A 15,823-nucleotide genomic window follows, 5' to 3' on the forward strand; every position below is an offset into this window, starting at 1 on the left:
AGGCCACAGTCAAATGCTAGACTGGAAGGGAGAGACCCTAAAGTTTGAGTGGAAGGGTGCGGAAGTATCCTGTGATTGATACTGGTAGCACAAAGGGCTCCATCAGTTGTTTACCATAGTAGCGTCTGCCTTGCACCACTTTCAAGGACGTGTGTTTTCTTTCTGAGGCCTAGCTCTCCATTTCAAGACTTTGAGACTACTCCAGAAAACCATTCCTCCATACTCCTCCCCCTGTGAGATTGTTGTTGCTATTCAGTCACTAATTCTTTGATCATTTTGTTGCTTCTTTTATTTTTTGTTTGTTTTATCTTTTGAGGTTGCCAGTAGACAATAAGGCCCTTTTATGCATGGACCTTGGTGTTACAGGTGCCAAGGGAAATCAGCAAAAGTACAAGTTCTACCTGTCCCACTCTTCAAGCAAACAATGACAGTGTTGCTTTCCCATATTCCCTGCCCCACTACCAATTTAGCATGGAACTAGCATCTTCTCTTCAAGATGGTAAAATAATTTTCCATCATTTCCTTCACCTGGGTCCCCTCCAAAATTACTGGAGATGGAATATTTTTTGATGGGTGGAAGTATGGAGTGGAGGTGACATCCATGGAGACTGTTGAGCAGGTGAGGAATGGCAAGGGAAAATGGACTGGCTACATCCCCATGAGTAGGAACATGCACTTTGCAACATCACAAAGGCTTTTGAGGTGCCACAAAATGCATACGGTGCATGTGAACAGGCTCTCTGCACAGCATAGTTGTTCAGAGGCAAAATTAGATACCTATGCACCACTTTAAACCAGAGCCTGGTCAGGCTCCACATGCCTGGTTCACCACTGCTGCAGCCCCAGAAGGTCCCTGGGAAAGGCTGCTGGGGCTAGCCCAGGTGCTGGCCCAGCCTCTCCTACCCATCCAGAGTGCCTGTGCATTCCCTAGGGACAGCTAGCAGTGACACAACTGTGTGCTGCTGCTAGCCATCCCTGGGGAAACGCATGTGCATGCTCACGGGTATGCACCCACTGATTGCAAAGAAGAACATCTGGTATGAACTTGGCATCTAAAGAGTTTCTACTGTCAAGGTTATTACTGTACCATCAGGATGACAGCTTTCATTCTGTACTTGTGCAATTAGAATACATTTAAGTGCAGTAGGCATTTAAAGGCCTCTGGACTAATCTGATACCTCCTTCCAGAAGCAGTGTCCAGAGCAGTGGAGAGCACACAAGTATACAGACAGGGATAGATCCAGGTGAGATGCCATATACTGTAGAGTCTCAGAGGAAAGACTGCCAGCATAACAGAGATGCATTCACACAGTTCCAAGGAGGATGATTCACATGGCTTAAGATACCAAGTAATGCAGTAAAAAAGGGAGGGGGGTGGTGTGTGTAGATGCAAGGTCCTGTAAGGTAAACTAAATGCAGCTATTCTGATTAAATGTCACCCTGTATAGAAGCACTGAATTTGAACTGCAGTTGTGAGAACTGTTGCATTTATCCCAAGGTACACATTAAGTACTTGATACTTAGGCCATCCAGATAAGGAGCATTAAACTAGTTACCCTGTTCACTGCACTTGGTAAGACTATGAGGATTAGTCTACTTTCATTTTCTACTTGTAAAAGTTAGCACATGCCTAGTATTACAGGTGTTTGAGGGCCTCTCAATTCACGTGATACCCGCTAAGAGGGCTCCTTACAGGGTTAAGGTAAGAAAGGAGTGGACAGCCAGGACAAGTTTGTTACAGGGGAATATGCCAGGCCTTGCTATTACACAGCTTCAGAAGTGCCTTTTTATTGCTTCAGGGACTGCTGTCCAAGGCTTCCAAAGACAAATCTAAAAAGTATCTACATAAGTGGTTTCTGTATCTAGCAATAGACAGCTCTGACCCCATCATTCTGAACTATGTGCAGCTCCTACTTGTATTGTTTTTCACTCACACTGGTCCCAAGCCATAAGTCCTTCTCAGGAAAATTCACTATTCACCTCGTGTAGAGTTCAACTCCGAACATCAGGCTCAAGCACAGAAATCCCTCTTAAAAGTAGTGCAACTTACTGAAAATCAAAAAAGCAGCAGGCAGCAGAACACTGGTACTGTCAGCAACAGATTCAGCCCTAGGGTGTTTGACCTTGTTACCAGAGGCATCTAGGTGGCATTGAAATAGCAAAGGACTGCTGCGGTGCTGTTGTGAACTTGCTCTACGCCTGCCTGCCTAAGCAACGGAAGCAGCACACTCTCCCACTGCTTTGACAAAGCCTGGTCTTCTAATGGTTAGGGCATGTTTCAACATGTTGCCATTGGATCTACCAGCTCCTAGGGACCCTTGCAATAAGCACATTTCTATACATTCAACAGCACACACTCTTCTTCCCCCACCCCCGCTATGGTCTCCCTTTGGAGCACCCATCTTCTCTGAAACACCCCCAGGCCACTGCTCACAAGGCTCCTCTTTTAAAGGCACCTTTGTGTTCCTCTGTTCCAACTGCATCTTAACATTCAGACTTCACTGAAATCAATTCAGATTTTCAAGACAAATGTTACCCAACCTAGCCCATTCACTAATAGCATCATTCAGCTTCTAGAGATTTTCAAGGATTAAGAATTATTATTTGTTTAGACTGTGGTAGCCCCTCACCACCTCTGGCCATGTACTATGGGGACAGTGTAGGGGATGCAGGGGACAGTGCTCTGCTCTTTCACTCAGCTCTGCCTTCCACGTGCTCCTCTTAGTGCTCTGGCTCCTCTTAGTGCTCAGGCTGCTCGCTGACTTGTTTCTCCCACGTGCAACTCCCCATTTCAGTTAAAAAAAGCATTCAATTTACAAGCAGGTAAAACAGCTCCACAAGCCAGGTCCTTGCTGCTTCTTTCCTAGGTCCTCGTTCCTGCTCTGGGATGCTCTCCCACCTCCTGCAGCCCGTCTCTCTGTGCCACTGCACAGGGCAATGGCACCTCTGTGGGCAGGAATGAACAACTCCTAACAACTCCCCTGCTTTAGTGTGTGTCAATACACTACCCAAAGCATGCAGGGTCTTGTCTTTTTAAATCCTTTAAGGCAATACAGATTATGGATCCCCATTCTCCAGGACATGTAGAACAGCTAAAAGAATGTGTCTAAAAGATAAAAAGCCTCCCTCTCCGCAGCATCCAGCCTGGGCACGGAGAGGGGAAACTCTCTCCTCCAAAGCACCTCTGTTCCCCAAGAACAATGGCCAGTAGGCAGATTAGTGCATTCGCTTGCCTGTCCTACCTCCTTTCCAAGTGAGCAGGGAGCCCTCACAGCAGAACTTAGATCAGGAGTAGATGCAGGCGATGCATGTTGCCAACAAGGGCTCCCAAACTCCCCCTTCTCCTCCCAGCACCAGCCTGGCTGCGCCAGAGCCCCAGCACCTGTGGAGAATGGGGCAGTATTTGCACACACTGTGGCTGCCTTTCAAATGCAAATGTCTTGGCAATTTCCATTCATTTAAAAAAATACCAAATGGGCTTAATCTATGCTGCAGAGTAACTGGAAGATTCATTCATTTGTTTCAAGGAGCCCTAATTGTTCTATAAAACAGAAACAAAGAAAGCAAGGAAAAGAGAAGATATGCAAAGCAAGCTCACTTTGGCTTCTGCAGTGGCAGGACTGGCTCCTCTCATCACATCACCCACAATCATCACTTCTCACTTTCCAGGGACAAATCAAAACTGTCAGACTTGCCTGCTGTGCAAAGGCAAGCCAGGCCTTGCAGGCCAGAAACAATACATGCCCCATGCTTGTGTGAGAAGCCTCTCCTGTTGAAGCAGGACAAAGATGGTATTGAACCCAGCACCTAAAAACAGCTTTACCGGTTTGGCCCCTATCTACAGGGAATAAAATCCCTACAGCTGGCCTGATAACTTGTACGGGAAGCTCCAAAGCAAAGCACACCGATACATCTGGATGCCCCAAAACGTGAGGTTCACAATGGAAACTCTGACAGACCTAAGAAAGGCAATTAAACAGCCACAGAAGCACAAACAGGTGCCTCTGCAATGCCCAGTGCAGCAGCCAGCCAAAACCCAAGGCTAAATGACAAACTGCTGAAGAAGGGGCGAACAGAGGAGAGGGAAACCCCCCCAACAAAACCAAGTAAAACCCGGACGGGGATCGCGGCAGAACAATAGGGGGGGAAAGAGGTGACATTTTTCAGACCTAGCATCATTAAGCAGGGGGGGGAAGTGCCACGAGAAGCCAGCGAGGTGGCAGCAAGGAGCCCTGGCAGAAGGGGGAGGGAGCTCTCAGGCATGGGCCACCGGTGCCCCTGAAAGTTTCCTAAATTTCATTTCCCAGCCGGTCTCATAAAAGATATCATTTTTGGAACCACGAATTCTAGTTTTTGTTTGTTTGTGTGTACGTCTGATAGATTTCACAGACATTCGGGCTGGAAGGGAAGACCATCAAGTCAGCATGTCAAAGGGCAGGAAGTCAGCGAGAGGCAAGACCAGCTTCAGGTAGGAGCTCGCCCAGCCACACGCGACCGACCCCCGCAGCCCCCCGGGCCGGGCCGGGCCGGGCTCCACTCACCGAAGTACTCCTTCTTCATGTGCATCTCCAGCTCCTTCTCCAGCTCCAGCGTCAGCGCCTCCAGCCGCCGCTCGGCCTGGCTGGGGCCGCTCTCCCGGGACGGCGTGACCTGGAAGGGCAGCTTGAAGCGGGGCGCGGCGGCGGCGGCAGCGGAGGAGCCCTTGCCGGGGCTGCAGGCGTAGGACGGCAGCAGCAGCCCCGGCGGCGGCTCGCCCGCCTCGTCGGGGCCGAGCAGCGAGGCGCGCGGCGAGGGCAGCTGCAGCTCGGGGTAGGCGCCCAGGGAGCCGCGCGAGCTGTGGCTGGAGATGCTGGAGCGCGGGCTGCCCAGCGCGGCGGCGGGCAGGTCGGCGGCGCCGGGCCGGCAGTCGGAGCAGCCCGAGTGCTGGCTGGCCGTGCTGGCGCGGCGCTGGTCGTAGCCCAGGCTGATGCCGCTCGTGCGGTTGCTGCTGGGCTTGCTGCCGTCGGAGCCGGCCAGGCTGGCGCGCGGGCTGGAGTGCTTGCTGGCGTCGCCCGCCGTGCTGGCGTAGCTGGAGCGCGGGCTGAGGTCGAGCGGGCCCAGGCTGGCCCGCGGGCTCGGGTAGCGCTCGGGCCCCGGCGCCGCCAGGCTGGCGCGGGGGCTGCCGCGCTTGTCGGCCAGGCTGGCCCGCGGGCTGCGGTACTTGGCGGGCTCGTAGCGCTTGCCGCCGTAGCAGGGCAGCGCCACCTCGGAGCGGGCGCCGGGCTCCTCGCCCCGCCGGCCCCGCCGCGGCTCCTCGCCGCCCGCCTCGTGCAGGGACAGATCCTGCATGCGGCGCCGGGCGCGCAGCGCCAGCTCCTCCTCCTCCTCGGCCCGCTCCATGCTCCCCTCAGCGCCGCCGCCGCGCCATGCCCGCCCTTAAATCACTCCATGGCGCCGCCCCGCGCTCCCCTCCAAAGGAGTCCGCCGCCGGACTCCTTCGCGCGGGGCAGGAATGCGAGGAAGGACACGCGGCGCTGCGGCCCTGCGGAATGCGCTCGTGCGCCCGCCCGGCACCGCCCGCCCGCGCGGCTCGCACCTTGCGCCCGCCCGCCCCCGCTGGGGAAGCGCCTCTCCGCCCCGCCAGGGGAGGGGAGGGGAGGGGAACAGCACCTCGGGCTGCAGGCAGGCAGGCGGGACGCGTAGAGGAGACGCGCTTTCATGACAGCGACAAGTTTTGCCAAAAAAAAAAAAGTTTTTAAAGACTTTTTTTTTTTTGCAAAGAGCTTGTTGGTCTCATCAAAGGTAGCCTCTGCAACATGATTTTTGCCAAAAAAAAAAGAGTCTTGCAGAGGATACCTTTGATGAGACCAACACGATTTTTGCAAAGAAATGCCTTAGTCTCATCAAAGGTATCCTCTCTTAAGAATTTTCTTTGCAAAGATCTTGTTGGTCTCATCAAAGGTATCCTCACCAAGACTTTTTGTTTTTTGCAAAAATCTTGTTGGACTCATAAAAGGTAACCATAGCAGAAACACAGGAACTGTTGCTGAGACATGACACAGTTACACCTTTAGATCTATATGAACATGAAGTCAACACACAACATATAAACTTCTACATCTGAATTCCCCCCCCCATAATCTGATATAGAGTGACCCTAAAAAAATCAACAGTAAAACTACACTGGAGCAAGTTACACCAACATAGATGTCTCATATGCAGTTATCCAATATCTTAATTTTTTTGCAAAAATCTTGTTGGTCTCATCAAAGGTATCCTCTCTACTGAGTCCTGATTGCCTTTTCCTCTAGACCAGTATGGCTACAACCTGGAGACCTGACACCTTGGGCCCAAAACCATTTCTGAATCAACACGATTCCCGGCCCCCCCCCCCCCCCCCCCCAAACTCTGTTTACAGGCAGTCCTTAGACTTGCGGCACAACTGGTTCCTGACAGCCAGTGGTGACACGTAGGGGGTTGCATGTGCACTGCCTGAAAGCGCTGGTGCACCCCCTGACAGCCAGTGTTCCCCACTTAGGTGATGGGCAGGCAAGAGCGCTGGTGGCCCCCCTGAGAGTGCCGGCCAGGAAGTCGGGGCTCCAGGAGAAGTGGTCCCCCTGCAGCTGATCACACCATCAGGGGGGAGGTGTTCCCCCATGGCCAATTGCACCCACCTGGAAGTGGCAGCAGTGCACCACTGGCACTTCCAGGTTGGCGTGATCAGCTGTGGGGGAACTCCCCCCAGTCAGTGCAATCAGCCACAGGGAGACCCCCCTGGGTGCTGACTGGCCACTGGGAGGAGGCAAGTGCCCCCCCCTCCCCCCACAACTCAGGAGGCACCAATTGCTCATGCACAGCCGCGTCTTAAGTCCAAACATCATAACTTGGAGCTGATTTTCCCATAGGAACTATGTTATAAAATGGGGGGTTGGTTCCTGAACCAAGGCCAATACCCACCAAAAATAACCCAGAATTTTGTACTTGATCAATTATAGATGAGTCATCTAGCTACATTAATGTATTTATACTGTAAATAGCAATTGTAGTGATTTGGAAGGACTTCTTTGATGTGACTTTGCTGGACTTTTTGAAGGGCTCTCGGCTGGAGTCTTCTCAGGAGGCTTGGCTGCAGATTTTTCTGGAGTCTCATCTGCTTTCTTAAAGAAGGCATCCAAGGAAGTTTGGACAGATGTTCTCCAGGGAGGTTGGCGATGCAGCGAACTCGTTCGCTGGCATGGCATCGGATCAAGCGTTGTAAAGTCGACACTGACATCAGACAGTCGAAACAAAGTGTCGATTTATAAATGTCTTAAGTGCCGTTAGTTGCAACTCGAAACGTCTTGAGTTGAGGATTACCTGTATTTTGGTTGTTTGCCCCTGTCCTGTGCTCCTTTTCACCCCATGTGTTTTATCCAGGGCTCTAATCAAAAGGACAGTACAACTTGCTGTGTACATTTGAAAGACTTAAAAATGGTGGCGAAATAAGTAAAAAAAAAAGTGACCCAGCCACCACATGAGACCTTGACCCAAGCTTTGGGTACGAAGCTGCAGCCCAGAGTACACTTTGGCAACTTGAGTTGCACACCTCTGAAAATAATGTGTATTTATCGTGGAAGTGCTGACGTAGCCCTAACAATAGCTGCAGCCGCAGTGTCACTGCACTGATGGATGTTTAGCTGCCGTCACTGGAGTGTTGCAAGTCTGAGCTTTGGGCAGTTTCCAGCGCCAAGAAAGTTTTATCCTGTTATCATACCTAACTGAACATTAAAAGCAATCCTGTACTTAAAAAAAAAATCCCAGTCACAGAAGGTGTGGGGTTGGTAATTTATTGACGAAGCAGGCAGAGGGACAAAAATAAAGCCAAGGATTCGAATATACAGAACAAGGTCTGACAGCAGTCCCATCAGACCACAGGAGAGATGGAGGCTGCTGGCACTGTGATGCATAGCTCCAAAGACATGCATGTAGAAACGCTGAGAGTCCTATCAGTCAACCATGCTTTTCTGGTACATTTTTCTGCACCTCATTTTTTTTTTATCAGTTTTTCCAGTCTCCTCAGAATGCTACGATCATATGCATGTGTTGCTGATTGCTTTTTTCCCCTCTATTAAGTTGTGTTTTGTCCTCGTCTGTGGATGTTTGCTCCTTCTAAGTACTTCCTGGCGTGTTCGGGTACACCCCTGGTTGCTCACTATTGTCATTCCAAACAACCAGTGTGGCACAGGCATGGGGTACCAGTAGTGTAAGCTTCCTTGCAAATGTGCTACAACCATTACCTGGAAGGAATGTCTCAAAGAATGAAAGAGTAACTCAGTCCCATGACAGTCTCAAATTTTGGACTTGCCAATAGAAACCTAACTGTTGCATTAAGTTTGTACCATGGACACGTATCAAGAACAGGACTGAGACGAGTTATGAAGATTGTAGAACAGCCTTTAGAAAATGACAGGTCTACATTTTTACTAACTCATGCCTTGATCCTGCAGTCACATTGACACAGGTAGACTCCTCCTTTGCAACACTTCACTGGAGTCCAGCTCTGGGGCTGGGGCCTTGGGCTGTATGACTCTACTGGTGACAGACAATACATTCCATTATTGATACCTCTGTATAATCCTCTTGGCCCCCTCTGAGAGTATCTTGTATTTTTATAGATCTTTACTTAATGGTCTATATTTGCATCTACAAACAGGCTTTTTTCTTGGGGGTACTGGGACTGTAAGTGATAAGGTCCATATGAACAGTTGAAAGATGACTTGCTTTATATGTTCTCATTTTTAAATGAGGTTTCCACAGGTATTACTGCTTCTATTGATGCAACAAAGGAGATGGGTTAGTGTGACAAGGTTTACCTTGATGCAGGAACTCCTCCTGCTTGCTTGTGCAAAGGATTCAGGGAGCATAAGAAGCTACTTTTCACAATAAATGGTATTTCTGTACTACACGTAATAAACATAACATTTGTACATGCTGTAGCCACACAGCTGTGGTCCCCATGGGTGACAAATATGTTTGCAGCAGGACATAACATGCTCAAATGTCATGATATTTTCTCATAGGCAGCCATATGTGCTATGGTGTACAAACACGGGCTGAGCAAAAAGTGCTGTAGCTATTGTAAGCACTCTAGCCATTCTACTCCCTGTTATATTTAAGAGAGAAGTCAAGCAACAGACAATTATGTGGTGGTCTTGGCATTTTTCTCTTGATTGTATTTAGGTATATTTGCCTAATTTAAACAACTAATAGAATTGGAAGTAAAGTAGAAGCCCTGCTCTTACACAAAGAAAATCCTTCCTCAATAGCTTTCATAGAGCTACCTAGCAGGAATAAGGGTTAGATCAATAGAGGGCTGAATTTAGTTTCTTAATTTAGTATGGGAATCCTAAGTCTGATTTTGAAGTGATACCAGTAAAACAGATATTAAGGAAAGCCAGCTGCTTCTATTAAATAAGCTCCTTTGTCTGAGACTTAAAGAGAAAAAAAGCCAGGTGGAGTTATTGATCTGTGAATATCAGCCGGCTGGGCCTCACTGTTGCTGGACTCCTATTTCTCTTAATTGCCAACACCTTCTAGGAAACCCTGGCCAAGCAAGCTCATAGAAAGAAATTACTCTGGCTGCATGGTAGTTTTGTCCCTCCAGGCTGCAAATAGCTCACCCCCGCAGCCTCTGTAAAGATAAGAATTCATGAGTGAAACTCTGGCCTTAGCAAAGTCAGTGGCAAAGCTCCGATTGACTTCAGTGGACAAGGATTTCATGCCATACGTTTTTTATGAAGATGAGAAAGCAAGGTTTGTTTTTCTTTCAACCTTGCCAATTCACAAATTTGGAAATGGTAAAACTCTTCCAGAGATTTGCTTATCAGATTGGATGTTACCCAAAGCTCAATTTTTTTTTTTTTGGGTACATATTCCCACCCCGCTCTGGAAAAGGAGGAAATAAATGATTTTTTAAAATAGGGTGTACTAGTGAAGGTTTAATGCTACTTATGGTTACAACTATGAGCTTCTCTTAGAAAGCAGGGAGGAGAAACAGTTTTCTGGATGACATGAGGAAGAGGGAATTTAATACTTATTTCACCCTCTTTCCCTGTCTTGGGTCTAAAGTTAAAAAAAAATAGTTATCACCACTTGTAAGAAATTTGGGTCTTTAACGGTTTTTTCCCCCTTAAGAATAAGGTTTTAGATTTGTGTTTTGATTTCTTTTGGTTTGCTTTGGTCATGCCTTGTGTGCTGCTTAATATTCTAATATTTTCTGTGACAGTTAGAAATATTGCCAACTCTCATGATTTTTGGCATTGTTTTTAAAGTCTACGCTTTGGGAATGTGAAAAACTTAGCTCTTTCATTTATATATGAGAGTTGGCAATACTGAAATAGTTAAAAATGAAGTATGCGTGTGCCTTCATAGTCTGAAAGTTGGACATTCCTATGTAACAATACATAATTCAGTTGCTTATCAAAAGGTTATTTAAAGTAATTCTATTTCTTCAGGATAATTTAAAACAGAGCAGCTGTAATATCCTCAGTTTTCACAAACTAGCCACTTGACTTTAAACAGTTTTACATATATCTATTTTTATATACTGCTTTGGGCTGTAGATGAGAGCATAATCATCACACAGGCTACATTTCTTTCCTTTTGGGACTGACAGAGTTCTGAGAACCTCATTCCAAAGTATTTACAAGAATACTGGAGCTGAAGTTATCATGGCTCCTTTAAGTTTTGATTATTCATGAACATGTTTTTGGGCTCCATCTTCTGGCAGACAGCATACATTGCATTGGTAGTCCCACATTTAACTGCTAGACAAAACTATTTAAACTATTTCTGACTAATATTTCTCTGCAAGCCTGAAGATCGTTGCTCATTATAAACTTGCAGCCAATGAGAGTTAGCTTTCTTACATTTTCTCTTTCTTTTCAATCTCTTGATGGCTAAGGACCAAGCTAAACAAATATAACCTGAACAGCACCTAGTAAAAACCAAGTGCAATTGTCACTTCATAAATATCTTTATTTTAGACAGCATCAAACTCTTACGGATATTTTGCCTGTCACATCAATATATGTATAAAACAAATATTAAAAAGTGTATCTTAGGTCTCACCTAGTTTTGTATTCTACAACCCCTAATTACCTAATTAGGTAATCCCTAATTGCCTACCAAAGCAATGGATTGGCTGAGATTTTGCCTGGCTACCTACAGGGTCCATCTTAATCAGGATTATTCACAAATATAGGACATATTTTTAAATCCAATCTGCTGGCTTCAGAACAGCCCCTGCATTTACACACATGCAAACTCTGTATTTACTCATACAAATCAGTTTTAATTGTTTAGCGGATTGGTTCATTAAGTAAGAAATCAGAGACCTTGCTTTGTGTGTCCCTTTCATTTCAGAGAGTGGAAGAAAGCAGAACATTAAAAGGTACACAGCTACAATTTAGCTTGGAATGGTAAAAATAAAGCCTGGAAAGCAATGATATAAGGCCTCATCCATGAGGAAATCCTGGTCATTATCTGAGCAAATATAGAGTCATTAGGTAGGGATCACACTACTGTATTTTTCCCTCCTGCCTGTTTTTATATTAGGACACTTTCCTGCTGGTGAAAGATACCAGATTGATAGAAGGTCTCTTTATAGCCACTCAACAAGTAAGGCAGACCAATAGTGATAGTTTCCTGAGATTGCCAGCAGTGCGCTTCAACCATGATTGAGGGATTATTTCCGGCAGCTGAAGGGTACTTCAGTCCCTGTTGAGATTACCCACAGCTTTTAACTGGGATGGTATTTTCATCTGAACAATGATATAGCATTACAGAATTAATCCTCACATTACCCAAAAGCACTACCTGCATTTGCTTGAAGTAAAATCTGAGTGTCTAATACATGCATGAAATGATTACGCAATGCAAAATAATGTAACTTACAGTGATGTAATATAACTTCCACTGATTGTCTGTTCCTTAGTTCAGATAAACCAATATCAACCTACACCCAGGGATCACTTCTTGCAGGACTGAAGTGTAGATGTCTGGTGAGAAACATAGTAACACATTAAAACTTTGAAAGTAGAAAGACGGGAGGAAAAAATAATTACCATAAACTGGAATTTGATTAGGACACTGGAATCAAACTCCTTTCAAAGGTAGAATGAAAACTTTCAGGACCACAACTGGTCAAGAACTTGGGATCCTCAAATCACCAGGAGTTAAGTAGGGGTTTACAACTAACTTGCTTTCCTCCCTCCCCATCATCTGTGGATGTTACCACCACATGCAGAGCTCTGAATTGCTGACCAAAAGTGTGTCATATCGTACATCATTGTTGTTTCTGCATTGTACTGTTCACAGCATGACTTACCCACTTCTTCAAGGTCTTTATTGCCATGAATCTGACCATAGCTTCAATTTTTCATCAATTCTAAAATTTCCTTTCTTCTAAGTAATTGAACATGTTCCCTATCCTCCCTCAAAGAAATATTAACACAACACCCCGTTGGCACTAAATTGCTAATTTTTCTACTCTATTTATCTTTTGAATGCATGCCATTTTGCTTAGTTTGTAGGCTCTCTGGATAGTGCCCATGTCATTATAGCCATGAATAAAGAGTTGGCCTCAATATTGGTGCTACACAAATAATACAGAAATATGGTACTGTCAACTTTTACAGTATTTTTGTTTTTGCAGTCACTCCTGGAATCAAAGGACTTCCTGATAACCTCAAATGCCATAAAAAACCATGGAAAGAAAACCTTTAAAACATAACCTAAGTAAACCTATGGTAACAACAACCTTTGTTGTTGTTAATTTTAAGCCATTCTTATGATTTTTGGGTGGTTTGGCTGCCATTTGATATTTGGGAGTAGGCAATTCTGCCATGAATTGTTGCCCAAGCCCAAAAGTATATATAGTATGTAAGATCCAGCAAACAGTTGGCAACAGGCCTTTAAGGATCACAACTTGAAATTGCTAGTTAAAAGTTACTTGTCAGCTGTGCAAGGCAATAGGTATTGGCTGGGAAATCGTTCAGGCCTCTAATTTTAACATTTTGAACCATAGAATGTCATATGGAACTACTATAAGCAGTAAACAGTAACTGCAGTTTAGAGCAGGCTTTAGGAATTAGGCCAGCATAATTTTGTCTGTGGCCCAAGTTGGGCTCTCTCCTGATAATAAAATGTAGGTTTTTGAACAGTAGAGTGGTCGGGTAGCCTTCTCAAACATTTTGATAACCAGAATTGCAATGTAGGAGGATGAGAGTCCACAAAAATCAGTCCATCACAAAGTTCTCCTCAGCAGAGTCTCTCTCGCATTTGTTTTCATTTAGTGGTTAATGGTAGTTTTGATTACTTAGTTTAGCCAGGAATATTTGATCTGGAAGCACGTGCGCGCGCATATTGTGTAGGAAAATATTTTGCTACTACTTTTAATGCAAGGCGCTCCACTACGTTTTATAGACAATGAAGCAAGAAATGGGACACACCTAAGAAGTAGTAAACAGAAAACTAACCTTGTTTTCCTAAAAACTCATATATGTTCGAGATATGCACCAACATAAATGACTGGAGCAAGCTGCATTTGTGTAACTTTACATCAGTGTAATTAGCAGTTTGGACTGGTACAACCACAGTGATGTAATAACTCTAGTGCAAAAACATGCAATAGAGACAACGCCATCCCACAATTACTTAAATGAAAAACTCAGAAATAACCCAGACTTCCAAACTCCCATATCTACTTCAGCTATAAATTTGCTTCCTTCAAGTATATTTTATTTTCTTACACATTTAAGTTTATTTTAAATACAGGTTTAAACCACTGAAATTATTATAAAGATCAGGAAATTTTGGATGCCTTCATTCAACTTCCAGTTAGCTTAGCAAAAAAATCTAAAGCTGGTGTAAGCAGCAAGGAAATGTTTAGAAAGAAATCTTATACCAGCGGTGCTCAACCCCCGCCAATGGCCAGATCCAGTCCACAGAGCTCAGTTATCTGGTCCATAGGGCTCCTGAAGGGTACAGAAATTTGGTGGCAGGGGAGCAATGACACTGTTAATTAATGCTCCAATGCCACCATATTTCCAGACCTCTGGGGAACTCTACAGGCTGGATAGTGTGACCCTGTGTGCAAGCACATGGCTAGATTTGGCTGCTCAGGGTCAAGCTGGCATTTTGGATTGCACCCAGACAAATCCTATGCACTGACTCAGCACAGGATCTGGCCTGTGAACTGACCCTGTACCATTTATCCAGCTTGCAGGCCAGAAGGTCAAATGCCACCACTCTACACAAACACCAGACTGATGATGAAGGGCAAATTAAGGACATGCACACTTCTGTCATTCTGAAATCTAGATTTCATTGCTCAGAGAAAAATTGCCTACTGAGTGATTAATTTGAGTATTGCTGAACTTAACAAGAAACCCATAGGAATATCTGACATCAAAAGGAACAATACATCTTGCAGTCATTTTCAACACAAGCAGCTTCCTTAATAGAAACATTTATTATAACTTATTTGCTTAAAAAATATGGAAAAGATGAAGTGGCAGCTATGGTCCCCTAGCTACACGTGTTGCTATATTATCGTGTTCTGTCTTGTGTTGTGTCAGGGTTGATAGTGTGGTTTTGCTAACAGGTTAGACTATGGATTTGAATAGGTTGACTTGAATGGGGTAGATCCTGCCTTAGGCAGGGGGTCAGACTTGATGACTTAATGTCCTCCAGAGAAGTCCTACTTCTCTGATTCTCTATGAAAAACAAATGTAATCAATGACAGCTACAAATATGTAAAACTTATTAGATGTTGCAACACTTAAGCAGCAACACTTTAAGAATCAAGCTTAGAACCAAACATCTAGATAAATACTACAGATTTCTGGAACTGTTTTTAGTCAAGTTCTTAAGCTACTTTATCAGCTTGTTTTACATGCTCCACCAAGGCGCTCCATCAGCCTGCCCCAGCACAAGCTGCTCCTACCCCCCCCCCCCCCCCACAAATTACACTTGGTAGAGAACCCTTGGAAAACACAGAGCATTTCCTTTATCTTGGCAGTCACCTCTCCCAGTCAGTCTTGATGTAGAAATCAAAACACAGGATTCACTGTGCCAGCATATCCTTTGGAAAGCTGCTTCAGTGTCTTTGCTGGCTTGAGATCAGCAGATGGAAACTAAGATCCTGGCCTACAATGCAGTGGTTATCCCCACACTCCTCTACAGGTGTAAGACATGAGTGACATATCAAAGTCAGCTTAAGGACCTGGAATGGTCCCATCAGTGTTGCCTCATGAAGATCCTTTGCATTAGATGGGAAGACCATTGCACCAATGCCAGCATCCTCTCTGCAGCTAACAACCAGCACTGAGGCAAAGATCATGAAACATCAACTCCGCTGGGCTGGCCACTGTGTGGATGGCTGACATTCATATCCCAAAGCAAGTCATCTTCTCTCAACTTAGAAGTGCTACAAGGATACCCTGAAAGCATACCTTAAGAACGGTGGCATCAACCCCACAAAAGGGGAAGTGCTAGCTGGTAACAGGTCCCAATCGTGCTGCACCATACATCAAGCTACAGCCCACTTTGAAGGGAACCGTCTTGCTTAGGAAGCCGAGAAACAGCTAAGGAGGAAGGAAAGCACACAACATCCTGGCCAACAGTTGTCAAGGCCTCACTTGTCATGTGGATTGGACTCCTCAGCCACCTTAAAACTCACCAGTAATACCGCCTGGCAGACATCATACTTGTATCAAGGGATAGCAGATAAAGATACTAGAGGGAGTGACCCACATACTTCAAGAAACTGCGGTAATGTAAAATATAGTATTTAAGTACTATA

General features: G+C 45.5%; 1 protein-coding gene across 2 annotated transcripts in view; it reads right to left on the reverse strand.

The window, feature by feature from the left end:
* WTIP (WT1 interacting protein) overlaps positions 1-5,537 on the reverse strand; it is a 115,408-nt gene extending 109,871 nt beyond the window's left edge. Inside the window, exon 1 of one of the 2 annotated variants that reach the window (XR_002091947.2) lies at positions 4,542-5,537. Coding sequence is in view for 1 of the 2 variants with exons in the window: in XM_006274338.4 (XP_006274400.1) it covers positions 4,542-5,379 (838 nt within the window). In the remaining variant the exon portion in view is untranslated. The remainder of the gene's footprint in view (positions 1-4,541) is intronic. The other variant, XM_006274338.4, reaches the window with a different exon arrangement.
* Between the last annotated feature and the right edge of the window lie 10,286 nt (positions 5,538-15,823).

Source organism: Alligator mississippiensis, chromosome 10 (genome assembly GCF_030867095.1).
Source record: "Alligator mississippiensis isolate rAllMis1 chromosome 10, rAllMis1, whole genome shotgun sequence".
Taxonomy (NCBI): Eukaryota; Metazoa; Chordata; order Crocodylia; family Alligatoridae; genus Alligator; species Alligator mississippiensis.